At 41.3% G+C, this 24760-nt stretch overlaps 1 protein-coding gene across 1 annotated transcript in view; it reads left to right on the top strand.

The window, feature by feature from the left end:
- Positions 1-24760, top strand: part of CCDC60 (coiled-coil domain containing 60) — a 62648-nt gene that overhangs the window by 11639 nt on the left and 26249 nt on the right. Inside the window, exons 2-3 of the mRNA XM_068161759.1 lie at positions 13016-13099; positions 14709-14800. Coding sequence (XP_068017860.1) covers positions 13016-13099; positions 14709-14800 — 176 coding nt within the window. The remainder of the gene's footprint in view (positions 1-13015; positions 13100-14708; positions 14801-24760) is intronic.

Here is a 24760-nt window from a genome sequence, read left to right as displayed (position 1 = left end):
TGACCCCAGCTGCGAGGTGCTATCAATCATCTTGACCTGTGGTCTGCCAGCCAGCTGTGTGTCAGAAAGGCTGAGACACAACACTACAGGTAGTGAATATTATCTTGTGGAGCCTATGTGCAAAACGCTCCCCACTGGAAATCATACCTGAGATCCCAGCAGCAATGTTCCACTCCTGTCGCATAACCATGCCAGACAAATGCCTGAGTAGGGGAGAGTGAGAAATAGTAAAGGTCTAGAGGTCTGCTCATTAGTGACTCCTAGACCTACAATGGTAATTCTAATGGTACTGGTAGGGCCGTTGGCTGGCTGGCAAAGAGTGGTGTGACTGTTTGTGGTTCACAAGGGCCAAGTGTGACAACCTTAAGCCACAACATATTGGCAGTTTGCTGATGACAGATTTGTGCAGAGAATGGGCTGAGATAGATAGATTGTGATCCATCTGCAGCATAACAGCAGCCTAACTGTAGGACTGATTTTACTCCCTTCCTAAATGATTTCCAAAGCTAGGCTTTACTGCTCCCTTTAGTGTTGACCAGTTATGCCAGAGCTAGAAGTATTTATGACTTTCATACAGGGCTTTTATTGCAGTGACAAAATAACAGAAAATCTGTAACAATTGTCTTCTAATTAAACCCCAAACATTTTCTAGTCCAATTTCATGGTGATGGTTTTAAAAACTTGGAAACTGATCTCCCTCCAGTTCTGAAGCCATTTTCCAAAGTGAGCAGATTGTTCGAATAAAGGATCTGTTCAGCTGTATGAAGGAAGCCTGTTCTCTGAGGAAGCTTCTCAAATATGTAGGACCAACAAAGTATTAGCTTAGAGCACGTGGTTAAAATATTGTCCTTTGTGCTGCTCCCTCTCATTCATACTGTCTTAAAGTTATGTATTTATGCGTTCAAGAAACTGAGAGCCTTTGTGCTGTGAGAGAAACACATTTAAGCCTTTCTGCTAACATCTGCAGCAGGTGATAGGTTATCTACAGATCTATATACTGCTTCCTTTATTTTTTTCTTTTTCCCTTTTATTAGGTTACCCTGAAATGTTAGAAATTAATTCCTGGAGTCAGTGTCAGCTAAACTGACAGTGGCTCAAAGCCGCGAGACAAATTGCTCATTACAGTTGAGGGAGCTGACTCCTCTGTGCAGACAGCTGTAGCGTCACTGGAGGCTTCTTGGGTGCTTCACCCGTGAGCTCTGCCTCCACAAGTGCTGCCGTTGCTGGTGAAGCTCATAGGTGGATCTCTGCAAAATGAGCTCATTTCATCCTCCCATCAGAAGCATTGCCCTGTCTTGGAATCGTTATTTGTTTGGCTAGGTTTGTTTCTTGTCACCCTGTTTAGAGCTTGTGTCACTATGCAACAGCCTGAACTATAAACAATGATGTTAATCCATGAAAAATGAGAAATTAAACCTTGGCAGGATCCCAGCGATTCCTATCCAGGTTCATCGGATGAAAGCTCTTATTCTTTTCCTGGGTTTTCCTGAAAGCTCAACAGCACAAGATCTGTTCATGTTTGCTGTCTGACCATCAGGAATCACACTTGCTGACAGTGAGCTTACTTCATCTTTTAATGAAAGTAGATTAAAAGACAACCCAACAAACCGTTTCCAAATAGTTGCTTTGCCATTTCCATTAGCTCATCAGAAGTGTCTAAATTCTTCCCCTTTAAGAAAGCTGTGTTTGTCCTTTTTTTTTTTTCCTTCAGGCATTTCACTTTCAGGTGTTCTGCTAAGTTACTGCTAGCTTGTATTATTTATGTGAGACCTGAATCAGTGCATGGCAATAATTGGCAAGGCAGAGCAAGTTGGCTGCGTAAGAGAGAGGCTTTTGGAGGGAGGCTTTCCAGCACCTATTGGCTTTAGCAGCAAATTGTATCAATGTTCGTCTTTGTGCTGTTTTGCTCCGAGGTCAGCTGGAAGACACTGTTGCTTGCAAACAGTGATTTAATGACAGTATGACATACAGCCTTAAAACTAATGGAATACAAAATAGGAACTCAAAACAAAGACGGTGCTTAAGGAGAATGGGCCGCAGATGTATTGCAGTCTGTGTGTGCAGCTGGCACAGCTATCACAAACCCTGCTGAAAATAGCTGTCCTTTGGAAAGTCAGGGTTTGATGGTCTAGCTGTGGCTTATTCTCTTCTTTATGTATCAGATGTTAACAATCTGGATGGAACTTCTTTCACAAGAAGTGTAGAGTGGTTGCTAAATATTAATACTTCCTAGTTTTCAAGTCAGATTAAATGCTATTTGGCTTTATTTGCAGATAACCCAGTCAAAGATTTGCCAGCATACTACTAACTTAATCTGATGATCCAGCCTCCACTAGGTACAAATGAGGGAGATGAGTGCATAGTGTGAATTGTAAATGGGTAACAAAAAAGGGTGGTTTTTAAATTCAGTATGTTAAATCCAAAACCCATGCTGAGCTGTTTGCTAGATCCCTGTTATGGATATAAGGGGTGTTCTGGGCTCTGTATCAGCATTAAAGCAGTCTGTAATTTTGCATAAAACAGCCACTAAAATCCTTTTCTTGACATGTTCATCTGTCTCGTGTTTATCATGGGTGAAGGTGGTGCCAGCCAGTCCGTGAATGCGCATTCATTCTGCTGCTGCAGTGTGGGGCACATTCGTCCCTGTCAAAACAGGAGTTTGGTTAGGATCAGTATTCCAGCAGGGAGTTGGACCCTGTAACAAAGGCATGCTTGAGAGAAATTAAGTGGTGGTTCAGAATTTGGTTTCCTTCTTGTTTGCAGACCTTGTCTTTTCAGTTTGCCTGGGGAGAATGTGCCTTTATACAGCAACCATTATACACCTTTTTTCCCCCTTTTCATTCAAAGTGTCATGATAAAAATAGTTTAATATACAGTTAAGCATTTTAATAATCTTAGTCTTCAACTTGCATCCAAAAATGCATCTTTGTTTTAGGGAAGCAACAGGAGTGGCTGTCTTGAAAGAGGTAATGGAACTGTCAGTCCCATATTGTGACGTGCATGTGCTGAAAAGATGACTTCTTTAGGGCTGGCAGATGCACTCTGTTCATTTTACAGGTCATTAAATTTCTCATTACACAAAGTCGTTCATCTGAGTTTTTAAAATATGATTTAGAACATCCAAAAAGATTAGTAGGCAGTGTGCAAGGCAAATGTGGAAGTTTAGACTTTGAAAGACAAAACATAATTTGAACAAATGATAAATTCTGTAATGATCCTGCTACGTTATTCCCATTGTCTAGCTGCACCATATGGAAGGTTACATTCTGACCTTAGGTATATCATTGCACATAGGGTGACACCAAATAAAACTCCTGTATTTGTCAGTCTGTTTAGAGATTCTGATTAGTCTGTGCTCTTAGAGAAGAGAATCTGTAGCAGTAATTTGTGCACTAGGATATTATCTATCTTGATGTGGCTAGAAAACTACATCCTTCTAAAAAATGCTTTCAAGTGCTGGGATGATGGAAGAGAATTACTGTTGCCACACTTTCCTATCATTTCTTTGCAGATATCTGTTTTTCCTAATCATTGAGGCTTAGTTGTCTTTGGAAGAAAACCCTTCCTCCCCCCCTCCTCCCTGAAGTGGATGTGATGTTTGTTTGCCAAAAGATTGAGATCTGCAGATAACAGCCCCCACTTGAAAAGTGGTTAGTCCTAGTAACTATTTGACCTGAGTAATAATTCATTTGGATTTCTTACTTAGCAGAGCTCTCCTCTGCACACAAGTTCTCTTAGGAAAGCCATAGATGGGAGGAAGTGATGTTTCATCAGCTGAGCTTTCTCTTAATGTTGGTTTTCCATTATTTTCTTCCACACAAACCTGAATCCCAGAATAACAACATCGAGTGCCATTAGTGAGCCAGGAGGATAAAAATGAAACAATTGCTCTAACAAGTTCAGGCTTAACCTTTCCCTATACATTCAACATTCTCTTTTCCAATCACAGTATTGCTGTCAAGTCTTTTCAACACTATCATGTGTGGCTGCTATTATGTGAGATTTAGATATTACTCAGCAAAAAACAAAGCTATGAAACAGAGCACATTAGCTTTAGCGTTTATCCTAAGCCTCATACACTGCTATTTCACTAGCATGTGTCGTAGTCCCACAGCTCATTCTAGACTATCTATATGAATTGCCCAGAAATGAGATTCTGAACATATTCCTAAGGTTTTTCAGACCTTTAAATACAGTTGTTCACACTGATTACTATGCTAAACTTTATAGCTTCTCATGAAACCAGGTATGTGGACCAAATTAATTGTCTACTGCAACAGGGCTTTGGTATGTATGTATGCTGATGTGACCACAGGCTTTTTAGTTTAGCTCCAAGTAAATCAAGAAATTTGTAATTGGAGAAGTCCAGGGCAGGTTTTGGGTGGTATTGGTGGGTTTTTTTGGTTTTGCTTTTTAATACTCAAATACAGGTGGATGCAATGAATTCCAATAAACCTTACTAACATAAGTATCAGGCATTCTGAGACATCAGTAAAACACAATCATCCACACAAAGCTCATGATTTTGACCTCTGTTTTTTCACATGAAAGAAGTTTCCTAAAAGATGTTATGAAAGTAATTGTCTTGGAGTTTGACATAGAAATTCTTGGGACTGTGCATTCTATTCATGAGGCAAAGCTGGAGTTGCTTATGCCTTCCCAGTTCCTTCCAGAGGTGAGTTTAACCCAAATTAGTTGCTCTTTCTACCAAAGGTTTCTCTGTCCCTATATGCTAAGTAAAAAGACTTACTGCTTCTAAAGATCAGTGGAGTTCTGAGATGTAGTTTGTTTGACCTAGCATCCTTTAGAAAGCACAGCCAGCTTTTTCCTGCAAGTCTGGCATACTTGGGCAGCTGTTGTTTGAGAAAATGGTGCCAGGAAGCCTGTCATGTTGTGGTTTTTAACATGTTTTTCCTGTGTTGTTGGCATTCAAAATGCTTTTAGAACTTCTGAAAAATGCTCAGAATGAGCTTTTCTGTTTATCAACAAAACCAGGAGGAGTGGTGCACTTTTGCTCCCAGGACCTCTCAGAGAATGCATTTTGTTGGGAATGGATGAAGTGATGGTAATGGTATTGGCCCCAAAACCTCTTACTTGCTAAGTGGGCTACAGCAACTTATAAGGAAGGAAAAAAGAAACCAACCAAACAAAAAAAGCCAACTCCAAAGGCAGACTCATTTACCTCAGGCTATAGAGCATATCTCACTGCATTGTCTGCATTATGTTGTCACTTGACATTTTTTCCATTGTAGGTCTGACAGTGAGATAGGAAGCAGCTCATCTTTCTGAGATATTCCCTTTTTTCTGGGCCAGTGACAGTACTTTTAGTAGAAGTCAGCTCCATTCCACTGAAAAAGTAAATAACTTTTTAGACATGTCTGCACTTTGTTAAGACCTATTCAAAACCTATAAGACACATATTCCTAGGGGGGAGAAATTGGGTTGTAATATTGAATTTTCAGTAATATTGAAATTCTAGCTAACATGACTGTGGCTTTAGAGATCAAAGGCTCTACGTTTGCTAGAGTGATCCTTCATCACCGTCCTGTCTCTTCTGTCTCACTGTGCAGAGGTTACACATAATTGGTGTTGGCGGGACTGGAATGACACTGCCTTGTGCAAAGGGCTTCATCTGCATGTGAATTTAAGGTGCAAGTTTGGCAGGAGAGGATAGAAGGAATTAGTTACTGCTAGGGAAGGAGTGTATCTCAAAAAGGCACTCTAACAATCAGTGAGATATTGCCATCTTCCCAAATCTTTGACTATTTGTTTTTAAGGTCTCTAGTTTTGCTAATTCTAATGGTACTCCTGTGAAACATTCAAGCTATTCAGACACAAGGTGGTGTGAAGATGATTACACAGGTGTGTACTTTGGCTTCTCAGCCAGTTTAGCATTTTGCAGTCCTTTGCTAGCTGAAGCAAATTCCGACTGTAAGGGCCTATAAGAGAGAATCATAGAATCATCTGAGTTGGAAGGGACCTCCAAAGGTCATCTAGTCCAACCTCCTCTGAGTTAAGCAGGGGCATCCTCAACTTGATCAGGTTGCCCAGAGCCCTGTCAAGCCTCGCATTGGAAGCAGAACAATATCCTAGAAAAATTAGTGGTTAGCTACAGCTTGCCTTGATACTGCTTCCTTGGTGCTAGTTTCTACTAGACAATAGAATTTCATCTTGTGCTGAATCAGCTTTGCTGCGGAGCAGGATAAAGCAGATAATCACTGTCCGACACCCTGGGAAGAGTTCTCTAACGGGTCAGTTGCACCACTCATCTCAGCATATTTGCTATGAATCTGGATGAAGAATTCTGGAGATGCGACATGCTTGCTCTTCTTCCCTCCAAGAACAAATCCAGGATAAGGTCACATAAGAGTAAAATTTCTTTTACTCAACCCACAAAACAAACAGATTGTCCTGCTCACAAAGAAATGCCAAGATGTTTAAAGGAACTGTTTGAAACTGAAGATCTCAAGGTCTGTGAGGAGTTGTGATAAGACAAAGAAAAAGGCAGAGGGCAATGTGTCAGCAGCACATCTGAGATCCACTTTAACTTCAGTGCTCTGCATCTGTGTGAAGAACTGTTGTGGAATGTTAAACTGAAACGTGGTGGAAGAGAAAGGAGGAAGTTCAGAAATTTGTCTCCTTTAACATTCTTCGGTGACAGTGACAAATGTGGTAAGATTCAGTCAGGCTGTGGGAGGAGATCTGGGACTTCCAGACTAAGATGTAAGCTTTTGGCTTCACAGACCTGTTTTCACTTTCCTGCTCTTCCTCTATACATTGTATGTGACCAGGGACAAGTCACTTATCTTGTCTTATCTTCATTCTTCATATATCCGAAGAGGATAATACCACACTCCTACCTGACAAGAATGTTGTGAGGATTAATGTCTTAAAGGTGGTAAACTGCTGAACTACTGTAGTAATAGGGGCCATGTGAGCATTATAGATAGACAGGCTTTGGAATCTTCCCTGCTACTGGATGATGTTGTAGCCCCTGTAGTCCCTCCATCTCTGCCTAGCCAGAAGATTGGCCCATCCATCACACTCAGAGCCAGCCGTGCTTAGCTACACATTTGTGACCTCCAGATGTGTGTATTTACTACTTGTATCTGGGAATGAAGCCAAAGGAGAGGTAAGATCTTGCTCTGCTTTAACACACTGACAAGAATAAGTGCTGTGCCTTAAACTTAAATAATTCCTACATTGGTTTTTAGTAAATAAAAGCCAGCATGGGAGTAGCTGTAGAAGATCAGAGGAAAACAAGAGCTCTTGGGCTTTGGTGTTTTGAGTTTGGTTTTTTCTGATCCCTGACTAGTAATAAGACAGCTCAAAATTCAACCAACAGAGTGAAGAGTTACATCTTCACAGCTGAAAACAGTGAGCAGTGGCCAAACCCAACCAGTAACTTCTGTAAGCACTGCTTGTTTATTGAACTAATATCCTTCACCCCTGTTTGGTTTGGTTTGGGGTGTTTTATTTTTGTAAGAGAAGTGCGTGGGTTGTTCTTAACACAGCTGTGCTTTAGTTTTGTGGTAATTTTCAACTTTGGTGTTTTGTCCTCTGCCAGGTGGCAGCCATCATGCTTTCTTTTATTCCATTGGGTTTATTGATCTGGTCAAAAGTAATTAAAGAGATAATTTGTTCTCAATTACATTTCCTTGAATTTCCTGAGGCTGGTAACTCTGCTCTCCAGCTGTGTCTGCCCCCTTCCCTCCCTCCTGCCCCCCCCAACTCCTTCTCAAATTAACTTTGGTCTCACTGTGAAATAAACCAGAATAGCATGTTCTTCTTTTGTTTGTAGCTTGGGGATTGAATAGAGACTCTGTGCTGTAGCAGATATCGATCTGATAATTTTATTAGGTACTCCTGCCTTGGTTCATGAACTTTCATGGTTTTAGCATAGCATTCCAATGAGAAAGCAAGCCGAAGTAAGAAACTAAAATTGGGGGGCTGTTTATAGCTGTTTCTGCTTTCTGAGTCATCTTTGTGCCTCAAGGGTTGAGCTACCTTCCAGCACTTTTGTAATCTGTTTTAAGTTCTGCTAAGTGCGCAAAGGAAGGGAGCACTATGGAGCAAAAGGATTTGCTTCTTTCAGTTTAACACAGATTACACTCATTTCTTGCAGAATGGGGGGTTTGGTGTCTTTGGGATGTTTCTTCTGAAAGAGGTTTGGCCAGAACATTTGCAGTTCTGATTTCAGTAGAGGAAAAATGCCTAGGAAGCATTAGCTAAGGCTAAGTAATGGTCTCATTGCCAGGATGCAACCAAAAAAAACGTGAATAAAAGGCTCTGTGAGTGTTGCATGTACCTGAATTACTGGCATGGTGCCCAGTAAGTGGCAGAAAAGGAAGTCAGGAATATAAGCAGTATAGAGAGATATCATTCAGAAGTAATAACATTTTTTGCTGGCTTATTTGCATTGGCTTCCAAGGACACATTTCAACATTTTTCAAATCATCTGAGTGAGCTGACTTTATGAAGACTGTAAAGATGGCAGCTCAAATAATGCAATTGATTAAGGGGTTAAAAATAACTGTAGGGTAAGTGCACTAACAGCAATGGTATTGCAACCAAGATTAATTGGATCCAGTTATTTTACAAATCTTACCAGGCTAATTAGAATTAAGTAAATAGCCTTTGGAGACAAGAAAATAAAGATAATTTCCCAAGGAGGATGAGAAACAGAAGAAATCATTCAAATAAACAATGCCCAGCTATTCAAGCTGGTTTTGTTATGAAAACACCCGGTTTTCTGCACAAGGGTTTTCCATCACTCCATTATCTGAATACTTCTTAGAAGTTAATGATAGAGGAGTGTTATTTTTTCCCATTTCAGACACAGGGAGTAGGGACACAATGAGATCTGGGGTTTGCACTGAAATTCATTGTAGTCAAGGAGAAAAAGGCTTCTGCTAGCAGGGATAAGGTGTTAAATGTTTTATTTAGGATGTCAGAGGAAATTTCTGACAGAGGTGAAATTGAATCTACTTATTGCAAATCTCATTCTCATGCTTTCACTAGCAGACAACCTTTCTCTCGCTTTTCAGCTGTCTCCTTCCATTTTCCTGATATGTCTATATTGACAGTAATGTGTTCACTGGAGTGCAGATGGAGACCTAACAGGACTGGAACTCCCTCACTCATTAAAACTACCCACGGTAAAACAGTAGGATGAGTGCCCCTATCTGTCGATATCTGGAGTGTTTCTGAGCAGAGACCAAGAATGGAAGCTTCTGCAACAGCTCTTCTCAATTGCTCCCCTTGGCAACAGAGATTCCCAACTGCAAAGTGCTTTGCATTATTGATATGGTACAGCACAGGCTTAAATCAGGTATCTTTGTGTCTGATGCTGAGACACATATTTGTCTGCAGATTTAGATGGGGGGGGGTGTGGGGGGTGTGTGTGTGTGCTTTTTTTTTTTCCTTAAAGCTGAAGCAATAAAATAGGATTATTCTTAAAGAAATCTTAATTATCTGCAATATATTCCTAATGAAGCCCTTTGCCTTCATGCCTTTTGTGTTTAATTGAAAATTCTCTTCTGGGCCTGATGCCTGTTCATGTTCCCACAATCTAGTGAAGGGCAGAAAGGGTCAGCATTTGTGCAGCAGCAGTGAAAGAAGAAATAGGAAAATAAACCCTCTAGAGTACCTGGCTAGAATACTGCCTGCAAAATTCAACATTTAGAATCCCACCTGCAGAACAGCAGCAGTCACCACTCTGTGGTGCTTCACTAAAGCTTTTGAGGCAGGTATGGAAAATTGTAAATTCTATTTCATCAGGTTTATCCTGGATGACTAAATGTTGACTTGTGATGAGGTTGTGATGCTTTATTTCCATCCAAACACATTTGCAGTTTGCAAATGTAATCACAATGCTCCTATTCAAGTGATGAATGAGAAGGAAGAAGAGTGCAATAGGTGTGTCAGTCTGCTGGGTTTGAACAACAGCATATCAATGAAATGAGTTACCCATAATGACAAAACTTCATGAACTGCAAATGAAATGGGTTCTCTCACCAGCTTAAGAAGTAAAACAAACAAAGAGAACATACAGCCTAACAGCACACTTATCATCCCTCAGTTCTCCAGCTATAGCTGCCACATACACCCCCAACTCAGGCTGGTTCCCCAAAAAGGTCTGGAGAAGAAAGCTGGAAAATCTCAAAACTTAACACAGTGACATCTGCAAAGATGACAGGCATGTGAGATGGCATTTAATAAAAGGAAGGATTTGCCAGAGCTGAACAATTTTAATCTCCAGAATTATTTAGAAGTGGAGCTATTTGTGAATTGTTAGGATGAATTCTAGAATCTGGTGGTGGTTCTCAACTGAAGCATGCTACCCAAAAGAATTTGTTCATCCAAAAATACATTAACAGCCTTCAGTGCTCTTTCTAAGGACGAGGAGGACAAACACAGAGCTGTCTGAGGGGTAAGCAGGAATGCCAGGTTGTGCCATCAGCCACCTGTAGCAGCCCTGAGAGTGGTCTCCTCCAGGTCCACATGAGCAGAGCTATAGACAATGCGATGGCATCGAGCTCCACCTACTGCAGCACTGCTGTAGTTCACCTGCAGCTGCTGGAGGTGAACTCGGGAAAAATTACTGTAACTGTTTCCCTGGAAAACTTTTGTGTCATTTCCTCATGCACTCTTCCTTTAAGCTGATGTTTCATATACTATTTTATGATTATTGTTTGTTTGTTTTTAAAAATGGTTTCTTACATATGGAGTTGTATGAGACTTTTGTTACTTCACTATCATGAGAGCAGGAAATGATCACTGAAACAGGCCTTTGATGGCTTAAAGCAAATTAACTGAACTATGATGAAAGTCTTCATAAGCTGGAAATGCTGAAAAAAAACCCAACATTCAAACTCCAAAGACTGTTCCAATGATAATATATTGCTGAGTTTAACAAATTAGACATATCACCAGTGATGTTTCCTCTAAGGTTTTGATATCTGCACTGCAAATTAGAAGGGGAGAGTTCTGCTGTTCTGCAATTATGTACTGCTACCATTTTAAGTTCAGACTGCACCTTTTCAATAGATATTGTAGTGAAAGATAATGTAGAAAAGGAAGCTATTCCCTTATGCTTTCTGTGATAAGGCTGATTGAATCACATTATCAGTGCCTGAGTGGAGTGTGTGCTGTATGTGATACCTCCTTCCCTGGGCAGTTCTGCCAAGGTTAGGTAGGTTCACAGCTCTCTTTCCTTTCCTCATGAGCTGGTAGGTAGGATGCTGGGAAATGTTGCACCTGAGAAAACTCTTCTTCAGTGCTCTGTGGAATTAGACACTTGAAATGAATATGGCTAAATGGCTCCAGACCCTGTACCAGCGATCGCTGTACTGGTGCTTTAAAGCCATTGAAACCTTCAGGCTACATTCCACTGCTCTTCCTTCCTCTGAGTGCTAAGTTGTTGAGAGATACTCAATTAAGTTTAATCATACCATTCAAGGTATCACCAGCTGGAAAAGCAATAGTACCTGGCTGTTGTGTAGTGTCAGGAGCAAAGCTGACTGGAAAGCCTGCTGTTCCTGGATTTGTAAGATGCTTCTGCTCCAAGTTCAAATCACATTTCCTCTAGCTTTGCCAAATATTGATGAAGAAATTTATGTAATGATAAACACTTCATTTTTATTTTCTCTACAGTTTGGTGTAACAGACTCTCCATCCTGAGCATGTACTTATCCTCAGTATCTCTGAGGAGCATTCTGATAGGTGCCCACTCAGGCTGTAAAATGATTCTTCTCCTGTTTGGTGGGTGAATGAGGCTTTCAGGGTCACTGGTAGCTGTGAAAGATTTGTACTCCTGAGCATTGTCATTTTGCCATGTCTCTGCTGACCAATCTTGGTCAAGTACACCTCAACTGCACCAAATAACGTAGCCTTCAGACTTCTCTTTGACATTTCATTAGTTCATCCTCGCAATTTGGCTGCACAAAATCTTCTTTCCATTCTTTGCTCTTAGTACCATGTTTGGGTTTGCTACCTGCCTCTGCATAATTTTCTGCTTGTCTGTGGCTTGCCTCAGTCATTGTGTTAGAGCACTGGTGTTCTTTACACTTTAAATCTCTTTTCTCCTGAAATGTTACAGAGGGATATAAATTTGCAAATATTTTTGTGCCTTCTCAAGTCAAGATTCCAACAAGCAGAATGATCTGCTTGTAATTTTTTTCTTCTTTTTGTTTTTCACTTGACTATTTCCAGGCTTTGCTCTGTTGTGCAAGGATTTAATCCTCAGCTCTGAGTCTGCTCTGCAGCCTGTAGTACCTCAGCTCTACCATAACTGCACAGGTGTGACTTGCTGGGGCCTCCAGCTTGGTTTTGCTTTGCTTGGAATCAATAAATGAGCTCTTTGATCTAAAACTAGCTCAGAAAGGAATTACTGTTTTCACATCATTTTAGCCTGAGTGCTGTACACCAAGTCATCTAAAGTCTTTTATTAATTCTGCCTATACAGTGTTTTTAATCAGAGGGAATAATGTCTTCCAGTTGAATACACTGATAGCTGAAAGAGTTCTAAAGTGTGCTGTGTTTGACTTCAGGGCTTTGTGTGGGTCTGTGCCTTCCTTGAGGGTGAAAGCACAGACCCAAGAGTAGTGGTCTATCACAGTGTGCATCCTCAGGCAAGAGCAATTACAGGTAAGTAATTTCCTATCCCTGATTTTGGAAATTGGATTTTCTTTTCATGTTAGACGCAGAAGCTTATATAACAATCTTCCAAGAGCAAAGTTTGATTTTTCTAAGCATTTAAGTATAACAATTCCGAAAGCGAGTTCGCATTTTGCACAGCAGCTTGTCAGCAGCTACTGCATATGAAAAGCCATTTATGTGCCACAATTACTAAAGGACATTTGAAGTTTTTGTATGATAGACTGCCATTATTTTTGCTTCAATTTGCATCTCTGGAGAAAAGCTGATTTGCACTACTTAAACTTGAAAATTATGACCGTATGGGTAACCAGCAGCATTTCAAACATGTTGATAGAGTTTCTTATTTTTTTTTTAGGATGTGCAGGAAAAGGATGTGCAGGAAAAACCATCCAAAGAAGTGGCTGAGGTGACCACTAGAAAGTATTCCTCCAAACCAGAGGTGAGATTGCTGGCGAAGCCATGATTCAAGCTGGAGTTAAAGAAGGCAGCAAACAAGCCTCATGTTTTAGTTATTCATACAGGTATCTGTTCCCTGAATTTAAGGTTTAAAGCCTTACTGTAGGTAAGTATCACAGTATCACTTAGGTTGGAAAGGACCTCGAGGATCATCGAGTCCAACCTATCAACACAGACCCCATGACTAGACCATGGCACCAAGTGCCACGTCCAATCTCCCCTTGAACGCCTCCAGGGTCGATGACTCAACCACCTCCCTGGGCAACCTCTTCCAATGCCGAATGACTCGCTCGGTGAAGAACTTCCTCCTCACCTCGAGTCTAAACCTCCCCTGGTGCAGCTTGAGACTGTGTCCCCTTGTTCTGGTGCTGGTTGCCTGGGAGAAGAGGCCAGCCCCTTCCTGGCTACAACCAACCTTCAGGTAGTTGTAGAGGGCAATGAGGTCACCCCTGAGCCTCCTCTTCCCCTGGCTAAACAATCCCAGCTCCCTCAGCCTCTCCTCATAGGGCTTGTGTTCAAGGCCTCTCCCCAGCCTTGTTGCCCTTCTCTGGACACGCTCAAGTGTCTCAATGTCCTTCTTAAACTGAGGGGCCCAGAACTGGACACAGTACTCAAGGTGCGGCCTAACCAAAGCAGAGTACAGGGGCACTATGACCTCCCTGCTCCTGCTGACCACACTATTCCTAATGCAGGCCAGGATGCTATTGGCCCTCCTGGCCACCTGGGCACACTGCTGGCTCATATTCAGGTGGCTGTCAATCAGCACACCCAGGTCCCTCTCTGTTTGGGAGCTCTCCAGCCACTCCGACCCCAGCCTGTAGCTCTGCATGGGATTGCTGTAGCCAAAGTGCAGCACTCGGCACTTGGACTTGTTGAAAGCCATCCCATTGGACTCTGCCCATCTGTCCAGTCGGTCGAGGTCCCTCTGCAGAGCCTTTCTACCCTCTCACTGACTAACATCTGCTCCTAACTTGGTGTCATCTGCAAACTTGCTGATGACTGACTCTAGCCCTTCATCCAGATCATCGATGAATATGTTGAAGAGGACAGGGCCCAGCACTGATCCCTGGGGCACACCACTGGTGCCTGGCTGCCAGCTGGATGTGGCACCGTTCACTACCACTCTCTGGGCCCGGCCCTCCAGCCAGTTCCTAACCCAGCACAGAAAAAAATGACTGATAAGCTGTAAGCTTCCATTGCAATTTGGTAAAAACACTGTCCTGAAAATTCAGTTCAGCTGTGCTAGTTATTCCATGTGTCAGTTCTAGAAGACTGGCCTTTAAACTGTGTTCCAGTTTAGCCCAGAAATGGTTAATACATTCCAGATTACTTTTTATTTCAAAAATTCATATTTTATTAAAGTGCACACTGAAGATGGAGATCTTCCTTTGGCTGGTGGAACACACATCCACACAGGCATGCACACTAGTAAGTCTTGTTTACATGTTTGTGAAATGACACAGTGCTGTCCCAGATGACCTCAGAAAATATTTAGTGATCCAGACTGAACCCAGAGACTGCACAAACCTTGCCTATGCTAAGAGGCTCTTAATTACTACTGTAATATTTCTTTTCTATTTGATCCCTTTCAGTCTGATCCACCAGAAAAAGCGAAGAGAGACTCCTCACTCAGAGAAACAGGAAAGGAGCTGAAGACTCTGAGTGACACTCTAGCTCGCTCAAGGTGAGGGAATCCAGACCACAAAAATGGGAGCTGGGGTTGCTTAGCCTGGACAAGAGGAGACTCAGGGGTGACCTTATTGCTGTCTACAACTACCTGAAGGGGGGTTGTAGACAGGCAGAGGTTGGTCTCTTCTCCCAGGCAGCCAGTATCAGAACAAGAGGACACAGTCTCAGGCTGCACCAGGGGAGGTTTAGGCTGGAGGTTAGGAGGAAGTTTTACACACAGAGAGAGATTGCCCATTGGAATGGGCTGCCAGAGGAGGTGGCGGACTCACCATCGCTGGAGGTGTTCAGGAGGAGACTTGACAGGGTGCTTGGTTGCATGGTTTAGTTGGTTGGGTGGTGTTGGATGATGGGTTGGACACAATGATCTTGAAGGTCTCTTCCAACCTGGTCTGGTCTATTCTATTCTATGCTGTTCTATTCTATTCTATGTCTTTGATTCCATGGTAGCAGCAGGTGGATTATAGGCAAAATAGTCAACTGTGCTATCACCTTAGGAAAGATAGTCTACAATTCTTCCTTGATAGCCTTTCTATGTACTCAAAATGTTAATGTTGTATGAGGAATGATTATTTGACAGCTCTGTCTATATCAATACTGTATTTAGTGTTCTTTATGAAGCTGTTTTTTACTCCTCTGCAGTCTTTTGCGTGACACTGAGCTAGGCCAAGGTTTGCTAATACAGTAGTCAAAAATGAGCGGTGTTAGGACATACGATGGCTGCTATGAGATAGAAAATATAGTGAAAGATAGGAAATAGTGAAAATATCTACCACACCTGCATGGATTAATTTGGAATATACATCTTGAGGCTTGGGAAGATGCTGACATGGAGGGAATAGGCTTTTGTGCCCTTTATCCAATGTGTAATGAGATGTTGTAGCATGACATAGATTTGGGATCCTATATACATTTTAGTTGACAGCAACCATTGTTTTATGGGACTGACCACAGGAAGTAGCTGGCTGTGCATGCTTTTCCATCAAAGTGTCTTCTGCTGCCACTGAACATAATAAACTTCTGTCTCAGCAGGGCATTTCTTGTGGACTCATGTAAACAAAACAAAACCCAGGGGGCCCTCATTTTTGCATATTGGCAATACACTTCAGCGAAGAGTGCTCTCCCATGTAGGCAGTCCTACTCTTAAATGTACTCAGGCTGTGTTGTCACCCATGTTTCACCCTTGTGGTGCTTAAATTGACAAGGCTGAGGCTTCTCTGTGCTTTTCTGTTGCAATCACACATTCTGATTGCGCCCCAAACATGCCTTCAGAGATCATTCGCTCGATTTGCTCAGGATTAGCTTGAACAGTTGCTAAACTGCACAATAAGCCCTGCAGTAGGTGACTCTAGGGTTTTCTCAATTTTCTTGGAACCTTCTAGCTTTCTTGATGTGAGTTAAACTAAGAAATGAGGTTCATTTGCAACTGAAACAGCAAGCAGTACTCCAGAAAGATGATTTACATCTGGCAAGGTTTAGTTACAGCCTGCTGCAAATAAAACTGATAAATTACCACTGCCAGCCCCAGCAGGGTACCGATTACACAAGTGTTTACAAGGTTCCTAGACTTAAAGTCTTTGAAGAGTGTTTGCTTGATAAAAATCATTGAATTAAAGCAAGCATCTATAAGATAGACATCCATATAAAACTTTATAATCAGGTTAAATCTGAGGAAAAAATGGCAGTCAAGAGAACACTTGATATTGTATTATCATCATATATTGAAGGCAAATTAGGCTCCTGTATTGTCTGGCTGAGAACTCCAGGAAATTAGAGAAAAGTAGCTTCTTTGCATGTAGCACTGTAGAGGAATCCAAACTTTACATTTCACACTAAAGGAGTGATTTTAATATTCCCAAGTTTTCCACCAGATCAATTTCTCCATTTTATACTAGTTACTTGTGGTAACATTCAATTCCACATTCTTCCTTTTTCTCTTTCTCTGCTCCCAGTGATGACTATTGTTCATTTTGATGATTTACTTCTCATGAAATCACTTGAAAAACTTGCTCAAAAGTAGTAATAAACTCCAAGCAAAACAGTAAATGCTGTGCCCTTTGAAAGCTGGCTAAGCCATTTGAGTAAAGCATGACTTGGTTTTGCCATGAACACACTGTTAGTTGGGTTTGACTGCCTGTGTTCATTGCTCCTCGCTAAACTTCATTGGGATCATCATCTCGAGGTCAAGCTAGTTTTTGACGATAACCTGCCACAGATCAGTTTACTTCTTCCTTATGAGTTGCAGGTGCTTGGAGTTTGCTTTTGGTTGCTTTACATTCTTTGTTATCAGATGAGTAGAACAAAAAATGCTTGCAGTGTTCTGTTGGATGAAAATTACCATCACCGGTGGTACTGAAAGGATTGATCTTTTAAGAGCTTAGCAGCTTGATTTGTAGACGTCTGGATGCAGGAAGCTGGGCCGCTCATTTCATTACAATTTATGGTTTGCATAAATGAAGTGTCAAGATATTGATCCCAACTCTTAGCTGAGCAGCTAACTTTTATGTACCTTTGTGCAAATCACTTCACCCCTCTGCTGCTCTCAAGTGAATTGTAAATTGGAAACTAGGCAATGCATCTGAACTCAACTCACTGCATAAACACAGAGCTTGTGAATTGATATGGGTGTCAGAGTGTGAATGGGGGTTGCTTTTGTTACTGAGAGGAAAGACCAAGGTTTTATTTATTTGGTTTTTTTATATATAAGGCAGATTTTTCTTATAATTGCAATTTAAAAAGAATTAGATTTATCCCCACTATCTTATGCTTTAATAGTTGTAACTTTGATAAACCTTACAATGCCTAGCACTCAAGTATATGCAAGTATTGCCTTACTCTTCTCTGCAAAACTATTAAGTATTAGGTGGATAAGTATGATTATTTTCATCAGTAAATTATGAAAGTCAAATTGGGGAGGTTAATCATTGGAACTCAGGTGTCTCCAGTAAGTAAATGCCTTACTTATCCTTCCAGACCTCAGTGATCCCTCTGTTTCTCGCATTTTGGGTTCTATTTTCAAAGTTGGCCTACTCAGAGGCTGCAGGAAAAGACTGAAGAGATCCAGCCCATTACTCTGGGTGGGTGCAGTTGTTTCCTTTAACTGATGAAGTGTTTAGTCTAGCTTGCTCTTAACTGAAGACATTTCTGTTTCCTGTGCCACATCATGATAAATGCAGATTTGCCTTCCACTGAATTTTTAACGGAAATGCAATCTAAAATATTCTGTGAAATGTAGATTTTTAATTATGTGAATAGATTCCATCCTAATGTGTTTTGATGTCATTTTGTTTTTCCTCTGAGTGATGAAAACCACAGTTTGTAGTCTTTCATCCCTTCTCACCTCCAGAAGCTGAAGGGACAAATAAGGGAGCTGGGGTTGCTCAGCCTGGAGAAGAGGAGACTCAGGGGTGACCTTATCACTCTCTACAACTACCTGAAGGGAGGTTGTAGACAGGCGGATGATGGTCTCTTCTCCCAGGCACCCAGTACCAGAACAAGAGGACACAGTCTCAGGCTGCGCCAGGGGAGGTTCAGGTTGGATGTTAGGAAGAAGTTCTATACAGAAAGAGTGATTACCCATTGGAATGGGCTCCCCAGGGAGGTGGTGGAGTCGCCGTCATTGAAGGTGTTCAGGAGGAGACTTGATGGTGTACTTGGTGCCATGGGTTAGCTGTTTGGGTGGGTTGGATTGGTTGATGGGTTGGACACGATGATCTTAAAGGTCTCTTCCAACCTGGTTTGGTTTATTCTAATAAAGATTATATTCCTTTACACACATTATCAGCAGAATTGTCTGTTACATCCTGATCACTTGTGCCTGCACTGTGCCTGCAGAGAACACTGATGTTGTACAGCTGTTCTTAGATATCTAATCTGGCTCGCAGAATCCTTTTTATTGCTGATGTGAAAGATGGAAAGAACCTAACTCCACTTTAACATCCCAAGCAGAGTTTAAAGTGCTGGTAAGTTTAAAAAAAACCCCACAACCTACCTGTTAAAGCATCTCCAACTCTGCCACCTTCTTCTAGTCTCACAAATTTAATTCACAACTCTGAAAAAGCTTCCTTTGCTTTTATATGCCTGGGTGGGAATATTCAACTGAAACAGAGGCAAGATGAAGAAAGGGAAGACTGTTTTGCAGCAGCAGAAGATTAATGTCTGGTTGGTTTTTGCATTTACTGAGCAGTGAATGCTTTTTCTTTATTTATTTCAAGATCAAGTTCAGTATGGTCAGGGATTAGTTAAAGCTGCTTTAGTACACTCAGGAGAAATGTCCTTCTTGCTCTTGTGTAGGCAGTGATCACTTTAATTCTAATTTCTGGACAGCACTGTTGTCTGAATTAAGGCTCAGATGAAGTTTACCTGTCCAATCATGCAGTAGCAAACATTCTTTACGCTCTTATCTGAGTACTGATCCTGTAACACAATAGAAGAGTTCTGTTTACTGTGACAGTTTAATCATGAATCCCACATACATTATTTAAGAGGAAAACTGTGACATGAGCTATAATGGCCATAGAGAAATTTGCTTGAGAGAAGTCAGGGATATGCATTTAAGTATGAATTTTTACTATTGCTTTCTGAAATGTACAGTAGCCAAATGACCCAGTAAGTATAAAAATATTCAACAGACTTGACTGGAAATCTAAGGTATATCTTAACTGGTTTTTAAATGTGTATTGTGTTGTAAAAGCCTGGAAATAATCTAAGTGTCATTGTATGACCTTTTAATCCTGGAAAGGTACTAGCCTTTCATCTGGGGTGACTGTACAATGTTGCTTTGACCATTTGTACATGTAGAAGAATGGTTATAAGAACAAAGACATCAAACCCACAGAATGTAAAATGCAAGAAAGAAAGAAGAAAACTTGAGCTTTCTTCTCCAGGACAGCAACTTCTAATGTCAGTTACAGCAGTCAGGCTAGCAAAGCAGCATGCTAATACAGGGAGTCAGTGGATACAAATGACCTTTGTGAATTTGGTTCTTGTTGCTCTTCCTCCTCCTGATTGAAAAGGAACACCCAGCAGTTGTCTTAATTGGATGCTAATTGATACATATTCACAGGAAGCAGTGCCTGCGATCTTGCAGCTTGTTTGTAAGAAAGACTGTAATGGAACAAACTGTGAGGAAGGTTTTTAATGATCACAGTGTCATAGCACAGCAGTATGAATTTTCAAATTATCTCCAAAATGTTTGAACAGTCATTACTAGAACAGACTTAGCTGCATTCATAAAGCTTTACTATTCTCCCTCACTCATTCAAAGCATAATTACACTGAAAACAAACCTTATAATTATGACCTCATACCTCCTCTTGGTAGAATTGTCTGGTATTTTCTTGAGTCCTCATGATGATGTAAGAGAGGATGATGACACAACACAGAGCTTGCTCAAGCTACTCATCTGTCAAAACTATCAGTTGCTGATCCCAGGTGGAAAGTCATAGCAGCTCTTCCCTCCTGAGTTGTGCCCAGTCGCTTTAGAGAGTCACTCATCAGCTCTGAGATGCCATTTCACTTAAATGCAGCATTAAAATATAGGAAGGAATTTGCTTATCTTTGTGCAGCATAAAATGCAAACCCATGTGGGAAGTGTCTAGATAATGATCATTCCTCTTCCTTTGTAGATCAATACATCTTATTTCCTGTGGAGTCTGCCCGTGTAGACAAAAAGTATCTCTGACATGACTAAGTACTTCCCAATGTCAGATTCAGTGGGTGGAATACAGTATGGCAGAAAAGACACGTTTTGTCCTTGAGCATTCAAATATCTTTAACTTTGAGCTAAGAGTTCTCATTTCTATTCTTACTAAAATGAAGCAAGCTCAAGCAGCACAGCCCCTTTGAAATGACATTCACCTCTGAGGGAGAGAACCAAGAAAGTAAAAGTCTTTGGAACTGATAAATTGTAGCAAGATGTAGCAAGAATTAGACAGCAAAAGAGATTACCAAAGCCTAGAAGCTTGTAGTTGTTAATCCACAAAAGCAGGTTGCTGTAACTGGAAATGCCCCTGTTCTTAAACATCACAACAAAAACTAGCACTTAAAAATAAGCACATTGCTTCAGTGAGACTACCTGAAAATACCTGTGTAAAAATGAGGTAGGAAAGGTAATAGAACCTGGGAACTGCAGTGAGAGTTATCTAAGTGTAGGTGCCTGTGTCAAAATGACAAGTTGTCATCCTCAGCTGATGTCTAGTACTCCACAGATTTGAGCTGTGAGCTCAAAGAGGAAGTGCCCATGCCATTACATGAGCCAGCCAAGCCTTTCCTTGCACAAAGGGCATGCTAAACCTCTGTGTTGCATTTCCCATAGCTTGAAGGAAATGGATCCTGTGCATTATTTAACTGCTCTGCTAGTTAAATAAAACTAAATGTCAAACTGCTGGCAGTTTAACAGTACTCAACTGGCTGCTTTTTATGTTTTAAATTAGAAACTGGAATGCTCTTTAAAATGGTTCAAGTTTCCTGAAGGCAGATCTCTAAAAGTCACTCTGCATGCAGAAAGCCCAGCCTCTACTAATGCATTCTTTATGCCTGCAACAACAGTTACACTGACTGTACCCAAGAGCACTTTCTCCTACTTCTTTTCCTGCTGATGGCTGTGTAGCTCAAGTTAATACAAAACCATTTAAATGTTGTGATTGAAATGGCAGCTCCTACCCCAAGATTTTTATGGCAAGAGATGTGTTATATCTGGAGTTCTAGTTATGACCTTGTTTGTCCTTACCTGGGAATCTATACCAATGTATGCAGACTAATAGGTACCTGGGGAGGTGGTTGGGGTTTCATCCCTGGAGATATTCAAGGTGAGGCGCGACAGGGCTCTGGGCAACCTGATCTAGTTGAGGATGCCCCTGCTTACTGTAGAGGGGGTTGGACTAAATGACCTTTGGATGTTACTTCCAACCCAGACCATTCTGTGATTCTCCATCACTGGAGGTGTTTAGGAAGAGCCTGGATAAGGCACTTGATGCCATGGTTTAGTTGATCATTGGGTGTTGGGTGATGCGTTGGACTCGATGATCTCCAGGGTCTTTTCCAACCTGGTTAATTCTATTCTGTAAAGATGATGTTAGTGTTTAGAGATGATGGTAAGCTGGTATTCCTTAATGCATACAGTTTTCTGGATGATACAGGGGAGCCTGTAAAGGGAGGTAGGAAAGGCAAGGCAGAGTTAAGCCAGGAAGTGGTTGAGGCATTCCTAAGCGAGAAGGTGAAATGTTTATCCACCAATATTAGTTTCCAGTGTGTTTAATACTTCATAATGTCAGTTGCTTGGAAACCAGTGGTTTGTGCCCTTTTGCTGCTTGGCAGAAATCACTCTAATTGGCATGTTTCTAGCACTGTCAATGCTGGCAGCTTGCAGTATCCTTTTTTCTCTTTTTTTTTTTTTTTCAATCCAGAAGCTAGGATTTTATTTTACCTGAATGATGGCTCATATTAATTAGACAGCAGTCACAGGCAAAGACAGCTATTTAAGTATATGGATGTGTGAATCATTATCTCTATCATCAATCACTGAAAGACTGCTATTCCCAGCAACGTTTCTGCCTTCCCAGACTGCTCGTTTGAGTCTCAATCTCCTTTCCTTTTGTACAAATATGTTTATCTTTGAAATGCCATAAGTGGAAATAGTTCTTTACTTATTAGATTTTTTCCTATCTAGCTAAACACAGCAGTCTAGTCCCATGTATTAGGATACCAAAATGACACATTGTCACTGAAGGTTTGAACAAAGCTTACATTTCAAATTGGGTTTTCCATTATTTAGTAGTAAAATGTCATTGCTCTGTAGAAATATCTTTATATGGTAAGGCAAGACATTAGATTGTGGGGAGAGATTTCGATTTTCACATGAAAATCTTGACCCAGCATTATTTCCTGGTAGGGAATCAGGGACCTCAGTGAAGTTCCACTTAACAAGCAGTGAGGTTTGTTTTTTGTCAGTAATACGAACTTGAAATTGTTATTGTACATTCTTACATCCAAAAATAGAAAGCCCAGAAATATCAATGATATTTTATTTTTTCATTGAAGTTTTAGTAATAGTTTCCTCACAGCTTTTTGGAGAGGAATTTAAAGTAAAGCCTTGAAATCTCACAGAGTTATTTTTCTGCCCTTTATCAGTACAAAACTATCTTCTCTGTGCTTGCTCTGGAAGTCCTTCTGCCGCTCACCTTTGTTTAGGTACTTCTTTAAGGACACCAAGAACTGGAAACCTAAATGTGCCTGTCCCAAAGAAACCTTTTGTATGAGGACCAGCAGGACTGGGAGTTACAGCATGGCAGAAGTGGAGGGGGTTGTGTGTGCATGTGCTTGTGTTCTGGGACTCCTTAAAAGAGAAAATGCTGCCCTCTATTCTTTCTAGGTCGAGAAGAACACATTTGCAACTAAAAATAAGCCCTTTTTAAACTGATCTGCTCTTTTTTTTGGACCTCCAGATAGCCAAATATGTTTGTACTTCTTGGAGAACCTCTCCTGATTTTTCCAAATAGAGATTCTGCCTCATTTAACAGTGGAAGCAGCATCTTCTGTGTTCTAATGTCTTTGTAGTTAATTGAAAACCACTCTGAGACATCTTTAGATATTCAGTAAGACAATAATACAGGCACCTGGTGACATCTTTTATAACAGCATGGGGGCTTGTTTTGACTTTTGAAGCTCTTTATTTCCTGCTGCACAGCCTTCTGTGGAAATACCCCAAATTTGCTCATGTCTTATTTTAACTTTCTTTGTTTCTTGACTGGCTTCCTGGTCAGATTTTCACGTGGCAGTGTGCATCTTTCCATTATGCAGATCTTACTTTTGTTTTTTTAAAAGGAGACATTTGAGTACAGAAATTTTTACTCATCTGCAGGAGAGCAACATGACCTGAAAAAATGTGGCTATTCCAGATCATTGTTGTGATGTATTCAACTACTCAAGACAGAGCTCTCAATGTGCACTTGCAGCCCGCAAAGCCAATCAGATCCTGGGCTGCATCAGGAGAATTGTGGCTAGCAGGGCAAGGGAGGTGATTCTCCTCTACTCAGCTCTGGTGAGGCCCCACGTGGAGTGCTGCATCCAGTTCTGGAGCCCCTATTACAAGAGGGATCTGGAGGTGCTGGAAGGTGTCCAGAGAAGGGCCACAAGGATGGTCAGAGGGCTGGAGCACCTCTCCTATGAGGACAGGCTGAAGGAGTTGGGGCTGTTCAGTCTGCAGAAGAGAAGGCTCCGAGGTGACCTAATTGTGGCCTTCCAGTATCTGAAGGGGGCCTACAGAAAGGCTGGGGAAGGACTTCTCAGGATCTCAGGTAGTGATAGGACTACGGGGAATGGAATGAAGCTGGAGGTGGGGAGATTCAGGCTAGATGTGAGGAGGAGGTTCTTCCCCATGAGAGTGGTGAAGCCCTGGAATGTGTTGTCCAGGGAGGTGGTTGAGGCCCCATCCCTGGAGGTGTTTAAGCCCAGGCTGGATGAGGCTCTGTCCAGCCTGATCTAGTGTGGGGTGTCCCTGCCCATGGCAGGGGGGTTGAAACTAGCTGATCCTTGTGGTCCCTTCCAACCCTGACTGACACTGTGATACTATGTTTATGTGGCACTACTTTAGTTCATTTCTAGAATGGTTACTGGTTTGTTATGGCAAATGACCACATATACCTGAGTTTCTGTGGGTTAGTAGCTACATTTAATAGATTTAAATGTCATTATCATCTGGTCTTCACTGAATTTAAGACCAGATGTACAAATATTTACCCATTTGTTTCTTCCTATGTTATTACCCAACCATTAAACAGGGGTAGGAACCAGTGTGTTCCTGATTCTCCATTGTTTTATGTGTATGTTTGCATCTCCAACTGGGCTGTAAACACTATCAAACTGGAATTTGTAATTAATTTACACTAGTACCTACCTATTAATTGTGAATATCTGGAAGGTTTTTCCTCATCTTCTTGCTAAACTTTCAGGATGTGAC

This window comes from Melanerpes formicivorus, unplaced genomic scaffold (genome assembly GCF_026170545.1).
Source record: "Melanerpes formicivorus ecotype bairdi unplaced genomic scaffold, bMelFor1.0.p_v2 SCAF_60, whole genome shotgun sequence".
In the NCBI taxonomy this organism is placed as follows: Eukaryota; Metazoa; Chordata; class Aves; order Piciformes; family Picidae; genus Melanerpes; species Melanerpes formicivorus.
This window is presented reverse-complemented; position numbering and strand designations above follow the sequence as displayed.